The 26,661-nt window shown below is 40.6% G+C and overlaps 1 protein-coding gene across 1 annotated transcript in view; it reads left to right on the top strand.

The window, feature by feature from the left end:
* Positions 1–26,661, top strand: part of cacna1eb (calcium channel, voltage-dependent, R type, alpha 1E subunit b) — a 78,887-nt gene that overhangs the window by 37,938 nt on the left and 14,288 nt on the right. Inside the window, exons 13-33 of the mRNA XM_017471318.3 lie at positions 59–171; positions 2,097–2,228; positions 3,370–3,439; positions 3,554–3,671; positions 4,621–4,688; positions 4,773–4,837; positions 8,466–9,179; positions 10,387–10,649; positions 10,923–11,067; positions 11,164–11,293; positions 11,436–11,495; positions 11,606–11,712; positions 14,578–14,674; positions 15,625–15,785; positions 17,372–17,509; positions 21,191–21,392; positions 21,999–22,163; positions 23,468–23,578; positions 24,058–24,138; positions 24,840–24,959; positions 25,333–25,398. Coding sequence (XP_017326807.2) covers positions 59–171; positions 2,097–2,228; positions 3,370–3,439; positions 3,554–3,671; positions 4,621–4,688; positions 4,773–4,837; positions 8,466–9,179; positions 10,387–10,649; positions 10,923–11,067; positions 11,164–11,293; positions 11,436–11,495; positions 11,606–11,712; positions 14,578–14,674; positions 15,625–15,785; positions 17,372–17,509; positions 21,191–21,392; positions 21,999–22,163; positions 23,468–23,578; positions 24,058–24,138; positions 24,840–24,959; positions 25,333–25,398 — 3,126 coding nt within the window. The remainder of the gene's footprint in view (positions 1–58; positions 172–2,096; positions 2,229–3,369; positions 3,440–3,553; positions 3,672–4,620; positions 4,689–4,772; positions 4,838–8,465; positions 9,180–10,386; positions 10,650–10,922; positions 11,068–11,163; positions 11,294–11,435; positions 11,496–11,605; positions 11,713–14,577; positions 14,675–15,624; positions 15,786–17,371; positions 17,510–21,190; positions 21,393–21,998; positions 22,164–23,467; positions 23,579–24,057; positions 24,139–24,839; positions 24,960–25,332; positions 25,399–26,661) is intronic.

Genomic DNA, 26,661 nt, shown 5'->3' with positions numbered 1-26,661 from the left:
TGACTAGGAGTACGAGTGGAGATTTATGTCATGTTGTTCTTCTCATATCTTTGTCCAGGTGATCATTGGCAGTATTTTCGAGGTGGTTTGGGGATTCTTTAGACCTGGAACATCCTTCGGGATCAGCGTGCTTAGAGCTTTGAGACTGTTACGAATCTTTAAAATAACCAGGTGGGTTTGTGAGAGTCAGCAAAGCATCCAGTTCAAAAGTTTGTGCGCCCTTGTTGTCAACATGGCGAAGAAATCGAATGTATATCGATAAAACGTTTCGTCTTTTAGGTGTTACAGAAGTTGTGTGTTTTTTTTTTTTTTTCAATGTTACGATATTAATAGTGAAAAAAATTGTGCATATATACAATCTCGTATTCTCCTATAACTCTTTAAAAATGTGTCTAATGTTGTCTATTATTGTCTTGTTGCTGGATAGTCAGATCTGTTTTGGGTTTTTTTTTAACATGCCACTACCACCCACTTCTTCAGACAACAATGTATACATTGTTAGGAATATGTTAACTTACATTAGTACAGCACTTTAAAAGCACTGCTAAGAGAGGGAAATAAATAGGAAGGAAAGAAAATGGGAATACGAAGTGAAAAAAAAAAGAAAGAAAGAAAATATGAATAAAAAATTAAAAAGGGGGGAAAAATACAAACAGGGAAGACCAATGCAATGCGGGGGACATTTCTAAAAAAGTGAAAAGCTGAAAGTCAGTAGCGACAATCGCAAGGTAGAGATGAATCATTTCCTCATCTTGTTTCATTTCATTTTTAAATATTGTAGAGGAGTTCTGCACTCAGGTGTATCAGAGATAGAATGAGACGCATGATGACTCATCTTTCTTCGTGAATTACAGTGGTGCCTGATGGCTTTCTATATATCTGCATAAATACGACCTAAAACAGCGTCAGATTTTCACGCCAGTCCGAAGAGAACCGAATTAAACAAATGAGACAAAAATATAATACTTGGTCATTTATTTATTGAGGAAAATGATCTAATATTACATATATGTACGTGGCAAAAGTATGTGAACCTCTAGGATTAGCAGTTCATTTGAAGGTGAAATTAGAGTCAGGTGATTTCAACGAACGGGATGATAATCAGGTGTGAGTGAGCGGCCCGTTTTATTTAAAGAACAGGGATCTATCAGAGTCTGATCTTCACAACTCATGTTTATAGAAGTGTATCATGGCATGAACAAAGGAGATTTCATAAAAAGAGTTGAGGCTGGAAAAGGTTTAAAAATAAATAAATAATAATAAAAAAAGCACCTCTAAAGAGTTTGCACTCTTGGTGGTTCATGAGTCCACCATCAGGAGAACACTGAACAACAATGGTGAGCATGGCAGGGTTGCATAGAGAAAGCCACTGCTCTCCAAAATGAACACTGTGAAACATGGTGGTGGTAGTGTCATGGTTTGGAACTGTTTCGCTGCATCTGGGCCGGGACGACTTCATCATTGATGGAACAATGAATTGTGAATTATACCAGAGAATTCTAAAGGAAAATGTCCGGACATCTGTCTGTGAACTGAATCTCAAAAGAAAGTGGGATCACGACCCTAAGCACACAAGGCGTTCTGGCGAAGAATGGTTAAAAAAGAATAAAGTTCATGTTTTGGTACGTTAATCTAATGTAAAGTCGTTAATCCGATAGAAATGTTGTGGAAGGACCTGAAGTAATCAGTTCATGTGAGGAAACCCACCAACATCCCAGAGTTGAATCTGTTCTGCACTGAGGAACGGGATTAACTCCTCCAAGCCGATGTGCAGGACCGATCAACAGTTACTGGAAACGTTTCGTTGCAGTTATTGCCGCACAATTAGTCACACCAGATACTGCAAACAAAGCTTCACTTACTTTTCCCACTCACAGATGTGTAATACTGGATCATTTAAATGACCGAGAATAATATCTTTGTCTCATTTGTTTAATTGGGTTCCCTTGATCTACTTTTAGGACTTGTGTGAAAATCTGATGACGTTTTAGGTCACATTTACGCAGATGTATTTAAAAATAACTTTCCAGCGCCACTGTATACGCCTCTAACCGTCAGCAGTGTGTGCTTACTTTATACTGCTTTAAACCGATCAGGTACTGGGCCTCTTTGAGAAACCTGGTCGTGTCTCTGATGAGCTCCATGAAGTCCATCATCAGCCTCCTCTTCCTGCTCTTCCTGTTCATTGTGGTTTTCGCTCTGCTCGGGATGCAGCTGTTTGGTGGCAGGTAACATCCAGATGTTGAGTGTGAAGATATAGCCTATAAAGGCATTTAATACGTTAAATGCATAACCACCTCTGTTGTAAAACTGCCATCCACTTTAGCCGCCTCTTTGAATTCATTTTATTATGTAATATTGTGTATGTGTGGACAAATGGAGGGTTCTTCATGTCCTACCAGCACTTTGTCACTGCATGTGCACTTGAATATTTACGTTTATGGAGTATGGAGTATTTGTATTTCACTTCAAACTTCACATTTGAAGAAAAAAAAAAAAATCGCAATATTTAAGTCACCTTGCACGTCGCTATTGAATTCTCAAGTCTGATCGGTCAGAAGGTGTTGATTAATGTTCTATAAGACCAGCTCTAACCGTAGTTCCAGCTTAATTCGAATCACACATGTTTGTATTAATATACCGTATACTGTTTCTATAGTAACACCTTTTTGCTTAACATTTAAGGAGGTCTCAGGCGTCAGTACAGGACTGTAGAATTTGTGCTTTGTAGTTTCTTGGTAACAAAACAAGCTGCATTTTTATTTCATCTTATTAACTCTCGATGGCCAAACAGGGAGCTGCTGTTCATAGCTGCTATAACATAAGTTCGAAGAGGAACGATCTGTCTCATGGATGTTCCACAAGATTAAATGTGACTCTAAATGGATCATGTAGAACGTTTTTTTTGTTGTTGTTGTCTAAATTTACTCGTTAGCAAATTGTTTAATTAAATGTATAAATGTGTATTGACTAAATAGTTACATGTAACTATAAACTGATTAAGGAAAATGTATGACATTCCAGTGTTTGACAAATTGCTGTGGTTTAAGAGGAATAAAACACTTCAGGACGTGCTGTTTTTGGAAAATCATCCACGCCAGGGTTGTAAAAGTATTTCCGCTTTGTCTCTGGCTACATCACACGACCCAGTCATTGATCATTTTCCTATAAAAGCACTCTTCATTGTTTTATTCTTAACATAGGACATGTTCAGTAACGCGAAAAGACAATTCTGTACTCGTAAAACTCACAAGAGTCGATCCGGTCAATCCAGTTGCTTTTCTTCAGGTTTTCCCCACTGTGTAAACCTCTGAAGTCTTTTTAATCGAAGACCATTGTTTATTATTAGGATTTGTGTTTGTTCTCCAGGTTCATCTTTAAAGATTACACTCCTGCCAACTTCGATACATTTCCAGCTGCTATCATGACGGTCTTTCAGGTCAGTGCTAAATCACGGCAACGAGCCGAGGCGGTTTCGTTATTTCATAACCGTGTCTGTCCGTTTACGTCTCGTCGCTTTTGAATCAGACGCCTTGTTCGCTTTAACCTGCAGATTCTGACGGGTGAAGACTGGAACGAGGTGATGTATAACGGGATCCGCTCTCAGGGAGGCGTACAGTATGGCATGTGGTCCTCCATCTACTTCATTGTGCTCACGCTGATTGGTAATTGTATCCTTCAGAAATGTCTGGAAATGAAATCAGGTTCAATTTGTTCAACTGTGCCTGAAACAACAATTACAGAACAACAGAAAGGCACTTATTCTGATGTAAAATGGGTTAATGATACTTTCTATAAATAAAAAGATCTGATAATTCAGGTTCCACTTGGCTTGCATAACTATTCACCCCTTTTGAACTTTTTCCCTTGCTTCTGGAAGGCCATACAGCGGGGTTTTTTTTTTTTTTTTCCAGAGAACAGCATCATGAAGACCAAGACCAAAATATCCCAAAGTTCAAACATCCAATAAATCCATTATTTAAACAATCTAAACAATATGACATGACTATGATCTTCCTAGGCAAGGTCAAAAAGTCATGGATCATATATAAGGTCAAAGAAGGAGCCCAAAATCTAAGACTAAGAGTAACTCCCAGCCTGATGCTCACACCACCGTGCTTCTCTATGGGGAACGGTTCTGACCTTTCACCTACTATAAAAAGGACCTGAGAAATAACTCACGTTGACCATGCATGTCGGTAAAGATTCAGTTCTATCGTATAGGAAAAGAGGCTTTGCACATTTTCTTCTTTTCTATCATTGAGACAAAACCAAGTTTAAAATACAGAACAATAAGATATAGACAGCAAAGGACTAATCTGCTGAATTCCCAACACAGGTACAGTCTTCATACACGTTACGGGCGTTTGACTTAGAAGTTGTTTGAGGAAGGTCGCAATAATCGGTTTGCATTTATGTAAGGTGTACGTAAATGTACAGCACACGGAACAACCATGCATACAGCTCTGACGTTTCACTAATCACGTACTAATTGACCAGACGTCTTCCGGCAACATTACTTCATATCCAGGAATCATATCTCGTCCCAGTAGTGCATAAAGATTACAGTGTTCGTCGGTGTGAATGACGTACCACAATCCTTGACCACAATTTGACCAGACACACTGCTGAATGTCTTCTTGGCCATCGCTGTGGATAATCTCGCCAACGCACAGGAGCTTACAAAGGTAGAGAAAATCCTACAGATCCTGATATACATGCAAGAATAGTTCGCCTGACACATAACACAACTTATCTTAATGCGTTAAAAGGATGAAGAGGAGGAAGAGGCGTTTTTCAATCAGCGGTACAAGGGCCGGGAATTTGGCCTCTCTGAGTAAGTGTTATCAGTCCTGTCAGTAAGTTTATGCCCCCTGCCTCCTGTATTTACTAGATATCACATCAATTTGATGTACACTAACTGTACTTAGCTGGCAGGAAGTAGCACGATAAGAGGAAGCTGTGTTATTCTAAACTTTCTTGTGATCAAACTGTTACGACCCACTACATACGGCCTAGCATCATTTATTAATGTGCCATCCGTCTGTCGCTGTTGGAGTGAGTCTTATAGAATGTTCCTTGCTATATACTAATCATAAAGAGCAAAATAATGAACGTCTAACACAGAACGGAGTGTGTTTGCTGAGCATCGTGATGTTGTGAGGTGTTACCTAGATGGAAAATAGAAAACTTTGTTTAAACTTTTACTTAACCTAATAAGACTAGATATTCTGTCATGATACAGACCAGATTTTAAAGACGGGGCCACGTTACATGCGGTGGCATTGGGGACATTTTTGGCCCGGAATTTTCCAATCATGTGAAAACTTTAAATGTGGCTGCTTATAGATAGACTACAATATATTTACCATTGCTACAACTGACACTGTAGCTGGAGTTGAGGCTGGAGCTTTCTGCTTAGCATTGACTAGCATAGTTTACGCTAGTTTAATACTAGCAAGGTTAATGATCATTGGAAGATTATCAACAGTCTGCATTCAATGTGCAAATCAAATGTTATCTTGTGTCCAGAGTGTTTCTTGTAGTGTCATAAACACTCTTTCACTGCGTGCTGGTTTGTAAGTCCTTCTTAATGCATTGACTCGACCGCCTCACTGTGACTGCTGCTTGTGAATTGTGATTTGCAACCCTCAACATCATCCTAGACATTAGGCGTATGTATAAAGTCATAAAAATTGCCTTTGGGGATTATTTCAAAGAAGAAGGATGTTTAGTCATAATTTAAAGAATATAGTCTGGCTTGTACACTAAATAGGTAGTAGGTTAATAAAGCGTTCCATAAAGGTTCTCTTAATAACGTTATTTTGAGCAGTTCTTGAACCGTGAATTTCAGCATTAATAAACCTTAATGAAGTAATTAATGCTTGTATTCGTTGTTTATTTTATCTATGAGTAAGAAATGCCTAATAAGAGACCTGAGTTAAGTTCATTATGAACATGAACAACAGGAACTGCTCTGTACTGTAATTTATGCTATTTTATGTGGACTTACCTTTAGACATTGGTGACATGAACATCAAAAGAATGAAAGCATATTTATTTAACATTTAAACCAACAGAAATTAACGTGTGTCGACTCAATCGTGTAAGGAGTAAATGCATGACATTGCATGTTGTTATAAAAAAATTTTTAAAAAAGTGAAAAAACAATTTTTTCAGTAATTTCAGCAACAATTATATATTTTAGTAATTAAATAACGACACGATGCGTTTTATCCAATTATAGTCAGACTCACTGTTGTGGAAGGTCTGCAAAGCAAGTTCATTCTTCTTATCAGTTATTTCCTTAACAGTCTCTGTTTTTTTCTCTCTTTTGAACTTAACGAGACACCCCCCCCCCCCCCCCCCCAAAAAAAAAAAAAAAAAAAAAAAAAAAAACACCTTAGCTTTCATGTTACCAAAAAACCAGACGTCCTCTGTCCTAACACTGGAGCACTGACACCGGAGACTCCTTACTAAATATATGTTACCATGGTAACGTCAATTTATTGGGTTCAGTGGATTAATAAAAACCCCTGATTTCCCTTGTGGACAGAACTACTGTCAGAGCTGCTGTTGTGGAGAATTAATCAACGACTTCTGACCAAGCAGTAACAAGAATTCGAGATCGCTGCGGTATAAATTGGAATACAGCTGTGGTTTGTTAATAGTAACTAATGCAGTTATAACGTTATTTAAAGGTTAGAGAAATATTACTTTTTTTTTTAAAAAGCCTCTTTGAAGCAGATTAGAAAGAACTATATTCTAAGTTATGTACCTGGAAAGCTTGATTTCCCGAGCCAGGAATGATGCATGCTTGCCTGCTTGCACTCTCGCATGCTTGTTCCTTCGTTCCTCTCGAAATTCAGTGAAGAGACCAGTATCACTTCATTGTCTGGTCGACTTAAACCGATGTCCAACATTCTAGTAATTTAACCACAAATGTCATGTCGAAAAATAAATCTCACTGTCCTCATGATAAAATTGTTGTGCAATTTTAAAAACAAGGTTGACCTGCATCTTGGATGATGAAACCCCGCAGAACAATTGGCCAGTGCTTCCAGTAGAATCCTTTGCCTGGTGCATTCAGCACAGCTTGAAGGACTTAATGCCAAAATATTATGATGCTACCATTGTATTGTCTTGTCAGTTTATGGTTATGGAGTGACAAAGGCCAAACCGTCACTGACGCTAAAGCACTAATAACAGCTTTTTCATTATCTTGAGAACTTAGCACAGTTGTTGCGAGATATATCAAGTTATTGCATAAGAAATGGCTCTAAGCCTGACTAGACAGCCATGTGTCCACCGCCTTAGCGACTCATGAAAGCTTTTCTCCAGGGGAACTTAAATTTTTATTTCTTGAAGTTTCTCAAGCTATGCAGCCCACGGCGTTTGGCAGAAAGTGTTGCTAGGTTCATCCATCCGAGAACTGAAGTTTTGTAAGAACTGGGAACAAGAGCTATTGGCATTGAGAATGTGACACTGAAGTTTGGGCTTTTGAAAGCAGGAAATAGGAAGGGGATGTCGGAGAAAAAGCTATACAGTAGAGTAAATGTGCTCTGGTGTGCACTCTGTGTGAGAGAAAGTGCAGTGACATTTAGGCACCTTTGCTTCAACAGGGATCCTAATGGATTTTTGGCGTCTGGCTTGGATTAAGTCGTGCAGTCTGGCTGTATCATTGGGTATTTTGAGGATCTGAGCCTATCTAGAAGCCAAAATTCAAGATCTCACCAATGTTTGCGCTCGACTGTAAATTGTGTAGACATCCAAAAAATAATGTCATGCACTGAGGTGGTACACCAACAGACCAGACTGATATCATGGTGTATGGCTGGTTTGCTCACAGGAAGTGAGTATCTTCTTTTTTTAGCACAAATTGTAGGTGTAAGTGTAGGTCATCTTGTCAACGTTTTTAACATTAACGGTATTGAACGATTTTCTCTAGCCAATCAATTCAGCAAGTGATCATTTAGTGATCCTGACTTGGTCTTTGTCACTCTGATTGTTTTGTCTGTCTGCTGTACAAATACACTAATGGCTTATTTCCAACCAATCATTCATTTGGTCACATGGACAACAAAAGAATGCGTATAAATGTGAGTAGCGCTGTCTCTCTATTCCCCTTTTTACCTGTTCCACCTCCATCCTCCACCTTCATCTTTTTGTCTCATTTACTCCACACACGTGCAACTTTAACACACTGTTTCTGTTTTGAACTTTTTGTCCTTTTCATTTACTAGTAAATTGTTTGTAGGGTTTTTCTTTGTTTTGTTTGTTTTCTCCCCTCGAATGCTCTGTTTTCCAGCAACTCTCAATTTCTCCAACCCGAACCGATAACCATTATTTTATGAACTTCTAATTTCTCAGATTTGATCAAACACACACTCCCTGTGAATGCTAACTGTGATTGTGCACGTTTAAATAATTATTTTTGTGACTAAGTCCGTGTTTTGTGGAAGCAGACGGAGGCGAAGGCCATATCTCTACAGAAAACGAGCCATTCATAGAGGCAGGCCGAACCCCGCCGAGGCAGAGGAGGAGACAGCGGGGGCGAAAGCCACTGAAGAGCAGCCTCCAAATGCCTTTGCCAACCGACGTGACAGACGGAACAAGATCAAAATGTCTGTGTGGGAGCAACGTGCCAACCAGCTGCGCAGACGGCGTCAGATGGCGAGTCGCGAGGTTCTGTTTGACAGCCCCACGGAGGACCCTATGGGCACGCCGATGAGTGGCCACCACCAGGCGCACACCACTGTCCCCTCAGCTGAGGCCAGTCCAGCACACCTCCCCGAGTCACCAATGTCAGTCATCATGCCTTTACCCGAACCACCCATGTCCATCTCGATCCCACTCCCTGAGCCACCTGAATCTGAGCCAGTGTCTCTAATGGGCTCTGGGTTGGAGGACAGATCCTCAGGCGCCATCCATCGCTCCAATACGGACAGGAGGCACCGGGTGGCACGGAAGTTCCGGGCTGCTGCAGCAGTAGGCGTCGTGCAGGGTGGCCGACACCGGAGACACAGGCATCGTGAGTCCAGGACAGAGATTAAAAACACAGACGAAGAACAGTTTCAGGAAGGAGGAGATGATGGAGAGGCTTCCCAGTCCAGACAGAGCTTTCTGATGGATGGGAGTGAGACAATTATGTCCCATCAACCCGACGAGGAACAGCGAAGGTACAATGCTGTCTTTTAGTCACCTTGGACATGGTGTAATGTTGAGCATAATGTCTAGCCTCTGATTTCAGCACAATATATTCATTGATCTTTAGTCAGCAGTTTATCCCGGTCAGGTTTTGATGGATCCTGAATCTACCCATGACATGAGGTGGGAATACACCCTGGATGAGACACCATGCCCACACATATTTACACAATTTAGAGCAACTACTCCACAACCAGTATGTACGTACAGTATTTGTGAGGTAGGAGGAAACTAGAGAATGCAGAGAAAACCCACGTCGCCACAGGGATACCATTAGAAACTCCACACAGACGGTAACCCAAGCTCAAGAGCAATATTTTAGTATCATGTCAATGTCGATACATCTTGACTTTCACTCTTTTTATTTACTGTAGGCTTTTGTCGAAAATTGTTGTCAAAGTCCACAGTCATCACATGCAAACCGTAGTCATTATGCAAAAGAGACAAGCAAAGGTCAAGCACTAGGTGAAACTACGAAAACAAGGAGAAGGTCAACACAACAAGGAAACGAGAGAAAACCAAGACCCCTCTTTAACCAGCAGAAACCCTGGACCTTGCTTATAAAGGTCTAGATACCACAGTTACAATTTGTTTAAACGAACGGAGTTGGCTTGTTCTCAGCATGCTTTGAGAGTTTCCTACAGGTACTCCGGTTTCCCCCGCCCCCATCCGTAGACATACATTGTAGGCTGTTTGGCATTTCCAAATTGTCCATAATGTGTGAATGGGTGTGTGAATGTGTGTGCTATTGTGACTTGCAATGGGCTGGCACCTCATCCAGGGTGTCCCCTGATTTCCCTGGGATAGGCCCCAGGCTCCCCGCGACCCCCCGCGGTATGGAAAATGGATGGATGGATGGTTCACCAGTTGATGATCCCTGGTCTAGAAGATGAGGTGGTACTTCAAAACCGAGCATCAGAGAGATCCAGTTTGTAGAGCAGGGACAGAGGTAGGAACTGTATCTGAGACCGAGAATAGGACTAGATCAGGACTTAAGATGGGGTCAGGACCAGGCCTTGAATTCAAGAAAGCAAACAGTACACCCTGTTTAAACACATAGTCATGCATTTTACCTCAAATTATTTACCAATCTAAGTTATGTATGAAAAATTCACACACACTTGCACATCCATTTGCGTTCCAACGTCCTTTTCATACCCATGATTGGTCTTTTTTTAGGGACAGTGTGTGTGAGGTTTCTGAGGTGGCTGAGGGCGAGTCCGGTCTCCAGTGCACCTGCACGGCTCCGGGTGAAGATGGAGAGGCCGAGTCCTGCCCACAGCACCGGGGAGAAAATACTCCAGAGCTTAATTACCTCTCAGGGGAAGCCATCGATAACGAGAACAATGCCTGTTATTTAAATCAGGGGGAGTCGATGACGGAAGCGAGCATTATGCGAGAGATGTCTGCGCAGCCGCTTTTAGAGTTAACGCCAATGACTGGTAAAGTGACCGACTACATCATCTTTACATCACGTTATTATGCTGTTCATTCATTGACATGAATTCATTTTTTGGTTCGAATGCTCATGGAAATAGCCACCGATCTATAATTCAACCAGTACACATTTAATAACATTGATATATTTATTCAATTCTATATCTATTTCCTGTATCTGTAACACTAAACCTAGCATAAACACTAAGGCTTCATTTGATATGCCTGGAGGATGGAGTAGCTCATTGTACATGACTCGGATCTACAATCTATTGTAGTCAGTTTTAAGGATGTGGAAGCTTCTCACTCGGAGAAGACCGATAGAGACGATGATGACGATGACGACACGGATGAAGATGCTCCGACAAAAGTCGCCAAACCCGTGATACCGGATAGCATGTTCATTTTCAAAAGCAGAAACCCGTAAGCTGATTACAAAGTATCAAACGTCATTTTGGAACCGAATTGACATAAAAAAAAAACTAAACGTGGAGTGAATGTTTTTCATCCAAACTGTAGGATCCGCAGAATTTGTCACTATGTAGTGACACTACGCTACTTCGAGATGACCATTCTTCTTGTGATCGTGGCTAGCAGCATCGCTCTGGCCGCAGAGGACCCCGTGTCCACCAACTCGGAGCGCAACCGGGTAAACAAATTGAAAATTTTACATGAACCCAACCCTGTCTTGTAGGAACTCGAATTGCATAAACAGCACACAAACGAACGGGGGCGGATGGGGCAAAACGTTGTCCGGATGGTTTCATTGCTGAAATTTTTTCTTCTTGCAGGTTCTCCGTTATTTTGATTACGTTTTCACGGGCGTGTTTACATTTGAAATGATCATAAAGGTATGTCGTCTGTTATCCAATTTTAGCACACGTCCTCCTTGCTAGTCACCTCCTAGTATCCTACTGAAGATATTTCATTTATTTGCTTTAATATTTTTTATATTTGTTAGATGATTGACCAGGGCCTCATTCTGCACGATGGCTCATATTTCCGAGACTTGTGGAACATCCTGGACTTCATCGTGGTGGTTGGAGCTCTCATCGCCTTCGCTCTTACGTGAGTGATTTCCCTGTAGCTAACTGCCTTTTCACGTAGGGTTAGTTGAATCGAATTAACAATGAAAAACGATTTATAACCACATTTTAGTAACCTACATGTAACTCTCTCTTCGCTTCACAAGTTTAAGTGCCTTTCATAATATTTGTAATGTACAATCTTTCACTTTTGCGTCAATTTCAATTATTACAGTAAACTAGCAACCACTCTTTCCAAGGTCAAGAGAAAGTAGTTATTGATGTTATGGAATATAAATCAGTGTTAAGATGACCAAATTGCTTTATGTGGTAGTGCGGTGTTTCTCTGTTTTTAATCTCGTTCTTGCTGTAAATGTTTTTTTCTCTGTCATCCCTCTTTCTCTCTGTTTTCTCTGTGGACTGTGTCATTGTGGCTGCCAGGAATGTTATGGGGTAAAGCCACACACTTCTCATTCATATTGTTCAAACAGATGCATTATTTATGTCAGTAACGTTCATGTGTGCAGCCTTTGTGGAGTGTTTTGTCAGTTAAATCCTTTGGATGGGGTTCGGTGTTTTTTCGAAATTGTAAAGCATGCACTAAATTCAACCCGTTTAATTCGGAAAAGTTGAAGAGTAAATTGTGGTGTTATATTAGTGCACAAGATCCGAGCGTATGATGCACCATGTCTTTATGGCACCCCCCCCAAAAAAATAAAAAAATTAGGAATGTAACATTGGTTTCAATTTCAGCTCTTCGTGTCTGAGTTTATCACTGTGTAATTATAAATATTAATGAGAAATAGAGTCGCAGTGTAATATAACGCCAGTGTAACTGGGTCCCCAAGTGAATTTGAACAGCAGTGTAGTGTGTAGTGTGTAGTGTAGTACGCCAATGATAGTTTAATAACTGTATTTCTGTAAAGTGTTTATACTCAGCGTGGGTCTTTATTTGGACAAATCCAAGAATACTATAGTCAGTACCATAGTGGGGGTCAATACACAGCTAAGCAGCCTCAAATGAGGTTAATCCAAAATCAATAATCATAATGTAGGCATGAGTCAGAAAATCAGAATAAATGTGCAGTAGAAAATAAGGCTCTGAACTGCATGATGCGATTGGCAAGACTTCGCAAGGATACAGAGACACAACAGGGAATAAATGAACATACTAATCGAGAACCTAACACGGAACAGGCGCACACGTTTGGGGAACAAACCAATGACGTGACAGGGGCAGAGACCTGGAATGTATAAACAGTAGCACCTGAAGAACACAGAACAAACACATGAGGAGTCTTCGGCATTCTGGGAAAAGTGTCATTTTATTTATTTTTTGACATGGAAATGTCTTTAGGACAGAGGTGTTTGTGCTTAGCTGTTTTTTAGTAACATGACAAGCTGCGTTTTTATCTCATGAATGTCAAGAAAGGGAAAAAAAAGAGATGCCGGTGAGCAGATTTGTGTATCGCTGCTGAAATGCAAGGTGGATACGGATACAAGTGCAGTTAAAGCTTTTAATGAAGAGAGGCAGGCAGACAAATCCCAATCGTAGGGCAAAGAAACTGTCACAAAACAGGCGAGGGGGTCAGGTGATCGGCAAACAGGCAAAACTGGGCTTAAAGGAGAATCACAAACGAGAACGAGAACCGGATATAGAACCATGAAACGAGAAACAAAGAACAGAACGGCTCGTAGAGTAATGGCGAAAGCTCAGGCTGTACAGCTAGGGTTCTACAGTTAGGGCTCTACAGATAGGGTTCTAAAGCTAGGGCTGTACAGCTAGGGTTCTACAGCTGGGTTCGAAAGCTAGGGCTGTACAGCTAGGGTTCTACAGTTAGGGCTCTACAGCTAGGGTTCTAAAGTTAGGGCTGTACAGCTAGGGTTCTACAGCTGGGTTCGAAAGCTAGGGCTGTACAGCTAGGGCTCTACAGTTAGGGTTCTACAGTTAGGGTTCTACAGCTAGTGTTCTACAGTTAGGGTTCTACAGTTAGGCTTCTACAGCTAGGGCTCTACAGCTAGGGTTCTACAGTTAGGGCTCTACAGCTAGGGTTCTTCAGTTAGGGCTCTACACCTAGGGTTCTACAGTTAACCATAACAAAACGCACGTGTCCAAAAGTAAACAAAGGTTGCCAATCCGGAAGCGTGCTGTTGAGCTGTTGAGCATGCTTCTCGCGCTGTCTGACAGCACGTGATAACAGGAAGTAACCTGATTTGAGTACAGTCCACAACATTAAATGTAACTATAAATGTATATAAAAAAGTATGATGTTATTCAATAATTAAAAACCTAAATAAACATGGGACAGAAAATAAGGCTCGGAACTGCACAATAGAATTGTCGAGACTTCGCAAGGACACTAAGACAGCGGGGAATAAACAGACAAACGAATCAATGACTTAACACAGAACAGGCACACACGTTTCCCCAACAAACCAGTGACGTGACGGGGCAGAGACAGGAACAAAACCAAAACAAATACACACGGCTGTACACAAACAAGTACATGGAGAACACATGGAGAACAAATCTAAGCAGCGTTCACTCACTGCTATGATGAATAGCAGTATAATTGAATTAAAATGTATTTATAGAGTAGGCACTCTATAAATACACTCTTTCATCAGTGGAGCAGGTGGCAGGGATATCAGTATCGGATCATAACCCTTTCCTACAGTTTTATGGTTTTATGACTTTGTCAGCAAAAGCAACTTTCATAGCTTAATTGTTTATTACCTAATTACTACACATACCCGTCTTGGAAAAAAACGTGTCCAATATCGTATCTGTAAAAGACAAAAGATGAGAACTCTGGGTTATAACCCTATCCAGTATACTTTTTTGCTGCAGAGTTTCACGTTCCGGTCGATTTGAAGTCCAACTAATGTGAGTTTTTTTCGATCGCAGAAACAACAAAGGCAGAGACATCAAGACTATTAAGTCTCTGCGGGTGCTGAGGGTTCTCCGCCCTCTCAAGACCATCAAGAGGCTCCCGAAGCTGAAGGTACCGGGATTAGTTTGATTAGAGTGTTTTCCACGGCGCATTTAAAAAACGTCAACCGCATCATCGTTCCAGCTCTCAGTGACATCGACAAAAAGTGCTTGAATTATACTTTGTCTTATTGACCGCTCGGTTAACCGACTTATATTTGCACCGACAAAGCTGCTGAATAAAAGGTTAGTCGACCTGAAATATACAGTCGGAATTATTGGCGCCGTTTGAGAAAATAGATCAGGTATTAGCTGTGTACTTCCACGATTCAACCTGCAATGCATCCGAAGCGACTTCGAGCCATGCAGTCGAGGATTGATCGTCTCGCTCGTATCCTTCCGTTCAGTAGAGCAAAGTCTGAACAACTAAGCTCTTCGATTATACAACACAACCTAACAAATAGTCATCTTTTTTTTTTTTTAAAGGAAAATGTACATTTTATTGTGCTAAATTATGTTGCATCCCTATGAGTTAAGCGATATATCAAAATATCAATTATGGCATGTTATTTGTATTATACTGTATATTCGTTTTTTCACAAGGGCGCCAATAATTCTGGAGTTTCCAGGAAACGTGACGTGTTGCATAATGTGGATGTGTATAATGGAATGTATATAATATAATGTGTATAATGTTGCATGTAGCGTGAATACACAGTATGGCGACTGTATAACCTGTCGGCAATATAAAAAAACGGGTTCCACTAGTCCAGTCCTCGAGTACCAGCAGTTCCTATTGGTACAGAAACCTAAAATGGTCTCCACCTGTTCCAACCCATACAATATCTGGTCTAGGGAAAGAAGAAAAATCATTTTTTTTTATTCTATTGCCAAGCTGTAGAACCTTGGCCCTTAAGGTTCGCTCTGCTGTGTATTTTTGGACTTCTAGCTGAGTTAAACAGATGATTGACTTGAGTTCTGTGGGGATTGTGTGTGTGTGTGTGTGTGTGTGCGTGCGCGCAGGCCGTGTTCGATTGTGTGGTGACGTCCCTGAAGAACGTCTTCAACATCCTCATCGTCTACAAGCTCTTCATGTTCATCTTTGCCGTCATCGCAGTCCAGCTGTTCAAAGGAAAGTTCTTCTACTGTACAGACGGCTCTATGGGCACGCAGAGAGAATGCCAGTGAGTACCATACACACACACACACACACACACACATACACATACATACACACACACACAAGTGAGGACTTTCCACTGACATAATTAATAAAGAATGTAAATCTAACCCTAAATTCGATTCTCCAGATTATCCAAAGGGTAACATTGGGTTCTTTCAGTTCCTTTAAATAAACGCTGAGTTTTTTTGGAAGGGGGAAAAGAAAACCGGTTTTCCTCGTGACCACCAGCCGGATGTCCTACGATATACTTCCATGTGAAGCTAATAGCGTCACACGTCAGCATGTAAACGTTGTAAGAAATCTCGCACGGAGTCAATCGTCCGCCAAAATGCCTTTATCGGGTTCATTTACATCCTCCTGCAACAAAAAACATTGCTTGATGCTTAAAGAAAAAGTAAATATCGTGAAAACTATAACATGAGATTCATACCAAAGACTGAAAACGTCCTCAAACGCTATTTAAATCCAGGAAACAATCGGTCTCGCGGTCAAAAGACTCTACCGCTTTTCGTCCATCTGCTCAGAAAGTAAGAGAGACCCGTGTGACAGATGCGCTCATCCTACACACACACACACTCTCTCTCTCTCCCTCTCTCAACCGTCGACCTCGTCACCATAATGTATAGACATTTTGCCTGCTACCATCTGTATGAGATATAAATAAGCTTTTCATTTGCATATAACTGTATCTAGCTTTTGGGAGCCTTAGTAAGGAATGTACTGCGTAAGGAATAAAACAAAATGGGGCGGTGTGAATGTGGCCCAAGTTACTGTTACAACCCGTACGCCGGTTATTTTCCAGTAACAGCACATCCTGAAATGTTTTCTTCATCTTCATCTTCAGTCATGCTTTTCATCTCTAGTTCTCCATGTACCGTATAGTTACTGTCTATATATAGTACTGTATACGTGAGCATTTATAGTTACTTCTAATGTAGCGGAGCAGCCGCAAAACACTTTCGATCCTGTTATCGCTTACGTTACAACAGCTGTAAACTGAAGTTCCCTCACCAGCCTCTCATTTGAATTTGTTTTTTTGAAGTTATCAGACAAAAAAAATAAAAGTGCGGAGCGTCCTGTCACCGAGAAAGCACCAAACGTAAACGCCTTTCTGATCTCCTGCTTCGGAAAACGAAAAGTCAGACTGTTACAAAGTGCTTCCACGTGAGACTCCTTCCCAAAATGTGAAATAAACATCTCTTCACAGAAAATGAGAGTCTATCGACGACGATAAACGTTTTCGGTTTGTTTACGAGGCGCATCAGCCTTTCAGGATGTTACCATAGAAACGATATAAATGTTGCAGCCGGAACTACTTTTAAGCTGCTGTTACAGAAAATGAATCAACCCCTTCTGACCAATCAGAACGAAGAACAGCACTGTGGTATACTGTAAATCAGTTCATGACACTTTTACACACACACACACACACACACACACACACACACACACACACATATATATATATATATATATATATATATATATATATATATATATAATTTTTTTTTTTTTTTTTCATATATATACATACACTGGGGTGTAACTGTTATGCCATTATGGCCCTGTGTGTGTGTGTGTGTTCAGAGGCTACTACATCGATTACGGGAGGGACAGGAAGGAGGTGAAGAAGCGGGAGTGGAAGAGACACGAGTTCCACTATGATAACGTGATGTGGGCGCTGCTTACGCTCTTCACCGTGTCCACAGGAGAAGGCTGGCCGCAGTACGTACACACTCACTCCACCCACCGGCTCTAGCTCGCGCTCATCTCCTCTCTACAGTACAAAATCAGCTTTAGAGCAGAGGAAAGCAACATTCTGGGCATTCTGCCATTGTGCTCTCATCATCCTGAACCCTCAAGATGTTTGGAGTTGATGATTTTTTTTTTTTTCTTCTTCTTCTTCTTTTTCTTTTTGCACATCCAGGGAATAAGATGAATAATCTGCTTTCACGATTAATAAATAAATAAATAAACAGTAAAATATTGTGGATGACAGTTTACTTAGTGTTCATTAGGCGGTCATAACTCCTGCATAAGTCTTCATGATAATTGGCATAAACATGCATTAGTATTTATAGATACTTTATTCCAAGACTACACGAGACACTCCATGACAACAGCTTACTCGACTGGTACATGCATATACTGTGTATTATTTGTCGCTTGTTGGAATGAGTCTGTGAATGTTTGTGTAGATTTATGTCATTTGTCATGGAGGTGTTATGTAGCCTTATGAATGCTGCTACATTTAGGTGAAGTGTTACCTCATTTTGGGCCCGGTTTAATGTCGGTCTAAATACTACATCAGTATTGATTGACATGTTGGAAAGTTATGCGTATTCAGAATTGGGTTACACACAAGTCGATTTACTGGCCTCTCAAGATAAGCTATGCTATGAAAAAAACATTACACTAAAGACACTAAAGGGATAATATACAATTAATGAATGAATAGTATCATATTTCTGTATTAAATAGAGATGCACCGACGTGTGGGCCGATAAAGGCTATTTTCCCCGCTATGGGTAATCGGAAGATAGTTTAAAAACGTCCGATGATCAGGGCGGATTATATCCTGTCAGTCAAAAGAGGTGGAAAACACGCGGATCTGGTGCCGTGTGTAAAGAAGATGTCTCTTGTGTGGAATGATGACAAAAGTGCGGTTTGTAATCTCTGTAATCTCTGCACTGATAAAATTTCACACCGGACGCTGCAGCGGTGAAGCGGGAGTTTCGGAGTTGAGTCTAATTATTTATTTATTTTATTTTATTTATTTTTGCCGAGCTGCTATCGCTGAATTAAAGCGCCACTACACCACTGAAAGATTTAAATGAAGACGAGTTGACGAAAAAGTATATATAGTGCACAGAAAAATACATTTGTAGAGTAGTATATTTCATATCCAGTGAATGTTAATATATAAAAAAGTTTATATTATGTATGACCAGTTTGATGTCTGTGATGGAGTAGAAATGTTTTTGTTTGTGGAGAGTGAGTGTGAGACTAACCGGAGGTTTTTTTTTAGAATTCAGTCAATGTTAATATGAATGAATAACATTCAATAAGTTAATCATTTTACTTTAATCTTCAGAATTTAGTTCATGTGTAAATGTTAATTAGAGTGATGTGTTTTCTGTTTATGAGTTACTGTCAAACAACCTGCTGAAATGGAGAGAATAAAGTTTTAATTTGCATTTCTTTCAGAATTGTGGAATTAATTATTATTCATTTAAAAGAAGGCAGAAAAGGCAGAACTATCAGTATCGGTTATCGGTATCGGCTGATATCACTCTGAATAATCGGTATCGGCCGATATCACTCTGAATAATCGGTTATCGGCCGATATCACTCTGAATAATCGGCATCGGCCGATATCACTCTGAATAATCGGCATTGGCCGATATCACTCTGAATAATCGGCATTGGCCGATATCACTCTGAATAATCGGCATTGGCCGATATCACTCTGAATAATCGGCATTGGCCGATATCACTCTGAATAATCGGCATTGGCCGATATCACTCTGAATAATCGGCATTGGCCGATATCACTCTGAATAATCGGCTATCGGCATCGGCCGATATCACTCTGAATAATCGGCATTGGCCGATATCACTCTGAATAATCGGCATTGGCCGATATCACTCTGAATAATCGGCATTGGCCGATATCACTCTGAATAATCGGCATTGGCCGATATCACTCTGAATAATCGGCATTGGCCGATATCACTCTGAATAATCGGTTCAGATTATTAATCAAATTATTAATCGGTTCAGATATCACTCTGAATAATCTGTATCGGCCGATATCGCTCTGAATAATCGGTTATCGGCATTGGCCGATATCACTCTGAATAATCAGTTATCGGCATAGGCCGATATCACTCTGAATAATCGGCTATCGGTATCAGCCGATATCACTTTGAATAATCGGTATCGGCCGATATCGCTCTGAATAATTGGTTATCGTATCGGCCAATATCACTCTGAATAATCGGTTATCGGCCGATATCGCTCTGAATAATCGGTTATCGATATCGGCCGATATCACTCTGAATAATCGGTATCGGCCGATATCGCTCTGAATAATTGGTTATCGTATCGGCCAATATCACTCTGAATAATCGGTTATCGGCCGATATCGCTCTGAATAATCGGTTATCGATATCGGCCGATATCACTCTGAATAATCGGTATCGGCCGATATCGCTCTGAATAATTGGTTATCGTATCGGCCGATATCACTCTGAATAATCGGTTATCGGCCGATATCGCTCTGAATAATCGGTTATCGATATCGGCCGATATCACTCTGAATAATCGGTATCGGCCGATATCGCTCTGAATAATCGGTTATCGGTATCGGCCGATATCGCTCTGAATAATCGGTTATCGGTATCGGCCGATATCGCTCTGAATAATCGGTTATCGGTATCAGCCGATATCGCTCTGAATAATCGGTTATCGGCCGATATCACTCTGAATAATCGGCTATCGGTATCAGCCGATATCACTTTGAATAATCGGTATCGGCCGATATCGCTCTGAATAATTGGTTATCGTATCGGCCAATATCACTCTGAATAATCGGTTATCGGCCGATATCGCTCTGAATAATCGGTTATCGGTATCGGCCGATATCGCTCTGAATAATCGGTTATCGGTATCGGCCGATATCGCTCTGAATAATCGGTTATCGGTATCGGCCGATATCGCTCTGAATAATCGGTTATCGGTATCGGCCGATATCGCTCTGAATAATCGGTTATCGGCCGATATCGCTCTGAATAATCGGTTATCGGCATCGGCGGAGAAATTTAGTATCGGTGCATCTCTAGTATGAAATATTGGCCATAAATGGCATTTGAGTGTATTTTCAGCCCAAGACGTACATTTCAGCATGACATGTTATCACATGTAACTGAGACATGCTGCTTTCTACTCAAACTCCACCGCACTTATGTGACTCTGCAGCACCTTTGGAATAGCGCTGTATGTATAAATAGAGTTACTGTATGTCTGCGGACTGAGCACCAATTTGCCTCATTTTGGTGTTAAATCCTCACTGCGCGTGTTTAGCACAAATCTGAATATAGCCCTTTTTGTTAGGAGGTTTTCTTCGCCAGCAGAGATGTGAAGTGCATTTTCTCCTGGTTAATTAGCATAAATTTGCTCCAGTTTCTTTTCGACTAATTAACACCGTATGTTCTGTTCAGGGCGATTCCAAATCATTTTCTTGCTTTTGTTTTTCTACTAAACATGAACATTTTTATTCCTAAATTGCTGTTTATATTAAAAAGGTCATAATTATGTAATTATGCGTGTGTTAGTGAGCATGCACTGGGAACGTCGGTGCTCATTTCAGTCACTGTTTATGAGGATGTTTGTGTGCTGTTTCAGGGTTCTCCAGCACTCAGTAGACGTGACCGAGGAAGATCATGGCCCGAGCCGAGGCAACCGCATGGAGATGTCCATCTTCTACGTCGTGTACTTCGTCGTCTTCCCGTTCTTCTTCGTCAACATCTTCGTCGCCCTGATCATCATCACGTTCCAGGAGCAAGGGGACAAACTGATGGAGGAGTGTAGCCTGGAGAAAAACGAGGTGAGCGTTCATTTGAATCCAGAGAGCCAGAGAGACACGGCGTAGATCAGACACTCCTGCGGTGTTTGACTCGAATCCTAATCCTAACGCACTCTAATTGTTCTTAAAGAGACTCGTTCAGAACGTATGAAGGTAAATTAACAGTGTGTAGATGGGAGTTAGATTAAACAGGTAAACCTTTTCATAGCTTTAAATGCTGATACATGGCATGATTGTGCTAAGTGGGCGGAGCGTACAGCCTAGTCTGAGTTGCTAAGTTTCAGATAACGCGATTGGACATGAAGACACATGAGCAGACAAAGATACTGAATCATTTTTTGTTGTTTTTTTTTTTTTTAATTTTTTTTATTAGTACTACAGTGTAAGAGAAGACTGACCAAAATTGTTATTTCTACCTCTAGTGTTCCTCCTTAAGTTGAATAAAAATATGATATATTTGGGCCCTTGGGCAAGAACCACAACTCTCATACAATTCCATTTTGTCATTTAAATTGTATTTTGTTGTAATTGAAATCACTTTGAATAAAAAAAACACATGTCAGATGAATATATGTAGCAAAGACATGTTGTACTAAAACAGTTGTGTTTGTTGGCTGAATGTTTCAGAGAGCCTGCATAGACTTTGCTATCAGTGCAAAGCCTTTTACTCGTTACATGCCCCAAAACCGGCAGACGCTCCAGTACCGACTGTGGCACTTTGTCGTCTCTCCTTCGTTTGAGTACACAGTCCTGGTCATGATCGCGCTCAACACTGTGGTCCTCATGATGAAGGTAACTTCATTTCTATTCTGCAGCATCGTCCTGTGAAAGCCACAGTATTGGGTGGTCTTTAGTTGGAGATTAAGCTGATTGCTAATCGGCGTATCTTAAAACCGGCCTCGTACGGGATAAAAACTCATACAGCGTTCGAGATCTCTCTTTTTCAATGTGCTGTTTCTATAGCCATCGATATTTTAACTGTATTTGTGCCAGAAACGGGCACAGCTGTGGAGAATTAAATTCACAACTCACATGCATAACCACACAGGGGAAAGTTTTGCGAATTCAGACTCATGTTGCGCTGGTGCTTAGGTTCATTTCCGAATTAAAATGACCTGTGTGCAGGTCACACCAAGAGTATACGAGTATGTGCGTTCTCAGCTCAGTTCAGGTCTGTAAAATGTCTTGTGTTGCTTTCCCAATGTTCCCTAATTCCTGGATGAGAATTTTTTTAATACAGATATTTTAGGAAGTTGCCGTGAAGCCTGAAAGAAAGGGCAGACAAAAAAAAAAAACAACCCCACAACTGATAAAACATCTCACTTTTATAATAATTGGGGGGAATGGTGGCTTAGTGGTTAGCATGTTTGCCTTGCACCCCGGGGTTGGGGGGTTGAATCCCTCCTCCGCCCTGTGTGCACAAAGTTTGCATGTTCTCCCCGTGCTTCGGAGGTTTCCTCTGGGTACTCCGGTTTCCTCCCCAGACCAAAGGTATGCGCTGTAGGCTGATTTCCAAATTGTCCCTAGCGTGTGAATGGGTGTGTGATTTGGTCATTGGGTTGGCACTTTTTCCCCCAAGTTCACTGGGATAGGATCCAGGCACCCCACGACCCTGTGTAGGACAATCGGGATGGATGGATGGATGCATAATAATACATTTTGTATGAATGGTAATGTAGGTAGTGGTGACTAAGTGGTTAAGGCTACGGCCTACCTGAAGGTCATGAGTTCAAGCCCTAGTACAACCGAACTGTCACTGTTATGGCCTTCACCCGCTCTGCTTCCTAACAAGCTAAGATATAACATAATAATAATAATAAATAGAAGAAGAAGAATTTTACTGTACTTCTATGTGCAACAATAATAAGACTGATATGAACATCTATAGCAGCCTTATACACAAATTTGACATCAACTCCTTACTCTATATTCAAAGAGGCAACAGAACAATAGTTATTACCCCTTTGGTGTTATTTGGGGACGGTATATCAGTAAGAGTGACCTATTTATAGCAACACAGCTGATTTCTGTCTAATTTGGCAGTAGATAATACTCTGTAGTGACTCTGTAACTGTATTTGATGTGTGTTGCTGCAGTATCACTCGGCTCCGGCTGCTTATGACATGGTACTGAAGCACCTGAACACAGCCTTCACTGTGCTCTTCTCCATGGAGTGCATCCTCAAAATCATGGCCTTTGGCTTCATGGTGAGTCGATCAGAGATGGGGTTTAGGTCCTGATAACCTGATAATAATCGAAAGGGGATATTTTGTAAGTTTTGTAGCCAGGGAACTACTACAGTGTAAACAAAAATGTAAAATAATAATCATAATAATAATAATAATAATAAAAATACAGAACATTATTACACATTGCTGGAGGCACTACGGATTTTACTACCAAATATTTTCCTTCACGGAACCTAGACTAATTATATTGCAGTAAAATAAAATTGAGTATCATTTAAGCAGCACTTCCTTCACCAAACATGTGCCCTTGCCTTATAGTAAAGGATGCGTTTAGAGTTTGATGGAGCATTTCTTTCATCTTTTCCCTAATTGAATTGCCATTAAAGTGCATAAAGTGAAAAAAAGAGGACCTTCTGGCAGTATGAAAATAGTCTTAGAGTCCTGTTTATTTTAGTCACGTTACACAATAACGTACATTCATTTGTCTTTTATCACAGAATTATTTCCGAGACACTTGGAACATCTTCGACTTCATCACTGTCCTCGGCAGCATCACCGAGATCGTTGTAGACTTGCAGGTAACAGTGAAAGCCATTTTTAGCTTAAACGTTATGTTCGCGTACCTTTTAAAGTTTCTTTCATTTCATTTTATTCGCCTTGTCTGATCTGGCTGTTTCTCCGTTCTGTATTCCTTGCTGTTGAATCCTGGATTCTGATTGGTCAGAAGGTGTTGATTGATTTCGAGTGACACGGTGACAAGCCATTAGAAGTAACGCGCTACTTCTAATACGTTACGGTTTCTATAGTAACGGTTCACACAGCTTATACGGTGGACCATGACGTTTTCAGTGAGCATTCTTGTAAGGAGTCTCCGGTGTCGGCTCGAAGGGTGTCGGCATTTCTTTTTTTGTCTCGTTAACTTCAAGATCGAGAATAATGAAAATGATAGCACGTTTGTAAGTGGACTTGTTTCTCAGACATCAAACATAACTTTAATCGGATGAAAAGCGATTGTCGATTCTTGATTATTTTCCTGTAACAGCAAGTCGTGCTTTATTCCCTAGCTAGACTGAAGAAATCTGCATTAAAGAGAATTATCTATAAATAATAATGGATTTACGGTGAACGATGATCTAATCACATTTACGGTGCATCTTTTTTCAGGTGTAGCAATATCAAAAATGCCTTATAGTGAAGCTTACTGCGTTTGAGGATTAGTGACCAAGTCACCCAGCAGTATAGAAGTTCTTCATTAGATTCCCTCTTCTTTCTGTTGCAGTCGGTCAACACTTTTAATATGAGTTTTCTGAAGCTGTTTCGTGCAGCCAGGCTCATTAAGCTCTTGAGGCAGGGCTACACCATCCGAATCCTCCTCTGGACCTTCGTCCAGTCCTTTAAGGTAAGTCCCGTAACGTTAAAATTGAGACACAATTCTAAACTGTGCTGTTTGTTTTCTGGATATGAAATCTTATTTTAAACAGGTTAATGCAGGGGTGTCCAATCTTATCCGATCAAAGGGCCGGCGCGGGTGCAGGTTTTCCTTCCAATCCAGCAGGAACCTCACCTGCTTCCATTTGTTTGTTTAATCAGTTGATCTTGAGTTTCAATAGACTCACGCGTGGTTTCTGTTTGGTTGGAATGAAAACCTGCACCCACACCGGCCCTTTAGAGATAGGATTGGACAGCCCTGGGGTAATGAGTGCATGTGTAGATATGAATTAGTACGAATTAAGAGAAATAACAGGTTGAACTCGGAGCGTTTCTGATTTCAGGCACTGCCGTACGTGTGTCTGCTCATCGCTATGCTCTTCTTCATCTACGCCATCATTGGGATGCAGGTAAGCCAGATGTTGTACACCATATACTGTACAATAACAGGTTCAGGTTCAGTTTTAGGATTAAAAAGAAGAATATAATCAAGCGTGGCCCGCTAAAGAGAAAAACCAACATTCAACTTTCACTCGAATGCTTTGTATGTTCAGTTGTGCACCAGTGTAATTGAAGCACAAACCATCACAGAAATGTTTTTTTTTTTTCTGGTTTTGCAGCACAAATACCATTTAAAAAATGTCCGCTGTTAACCAGAAAATCATTACCAAATGGTTTCCATTACATAGTAGGACATAGGTCCTTAATGGTATCCACTAGACATAACATGCCACCGATAGAAGGCAACAAATTACCAGTAGAGACCAACAGGAAGCACTACAGTTTTCATTAAAACCAATACAACTCCCATTATAACCATTAAAACCGTTACAAATTTAATGGGGGTTTCTATTGGTCTTTTGTTGTTTTTTTTTCAGCAAGGCACGCCCGCCTCTACCACTAAGCTAGTTCAATCAGCTTGATAAGTAACAAACAATTTCAACTCTTTTTTAATATATATGTATATAGAGTGTAGCCCACATCATGTGTAAATGTTGTGCTTTTCATGACTTAATGATTAAAGCCTCCTCTTTTCTGCAAACACAATCAGGCTCGCAAGTCACGTGATAACACGGTACAGTAAGAAGGGTGTTTAAAAAAGACAAAACAAAAACCCAGAACGTCATTGTGGTCTCTGTAGCCTGAAGAATACTCCACTCCTACATTATTTAATCTTTAGGAGTATTCTTGTAATGTCGCGTCCTTGTTAAGACTTTATTTGAAAGGTTCCTTCTTTTTCTAATTGTTTTAAGCCAATGCTGGAGGATTCACGGAAGCCATGAGATGATATTAGAGTTTCAATGTCGTGTGGAGTAGATCCTTTAGTATTGTTGGTGCATTTATGACATTTTTTTCATCCTTATTTTGAAAGTTATACACTCCACTTGACTCCACTTATACACTCGAGACGACGTTCCCTATTCCTTCAGCTGACACCCGGGCTTCTTAAATAAAAGAAGCCGCACTGAAACGATGCTGTAAAATCATTTGGATTGCAAATGAATGAAAAAACATCTCATGTCTAATTCAACACAGTAAATACAGGTTCCAAAAAAACGTACGATATCCAGAAGATCTCAAAACATAACTGTGCTGTTGGTTAGGACAAAATAATACGTTAAGAATGAATCATTATAGATAGAACCGTCTCAGACTAATTAAAAATTGAGAGT

This window comes from Ictalurus punctatus, chromosome 7, assembly GCF_001660625.3.
Source record: "Ictalurus punctatus breed USDA103 chromosome 7, Coco_2.0, whole genome shotgun sequence".
Lineage (NCBI taxonomy): Eukaryota > Metazoa > Chordata > Actinopteri > Siluriformes > Ictaluridae > Ictalurus > Ictalurus punctatus.
The sequence above is the reverse complement of the archived record's forward strand: the minus strand, read 5'-3'. Positions and strand labels throughout refer to the sequence as shown.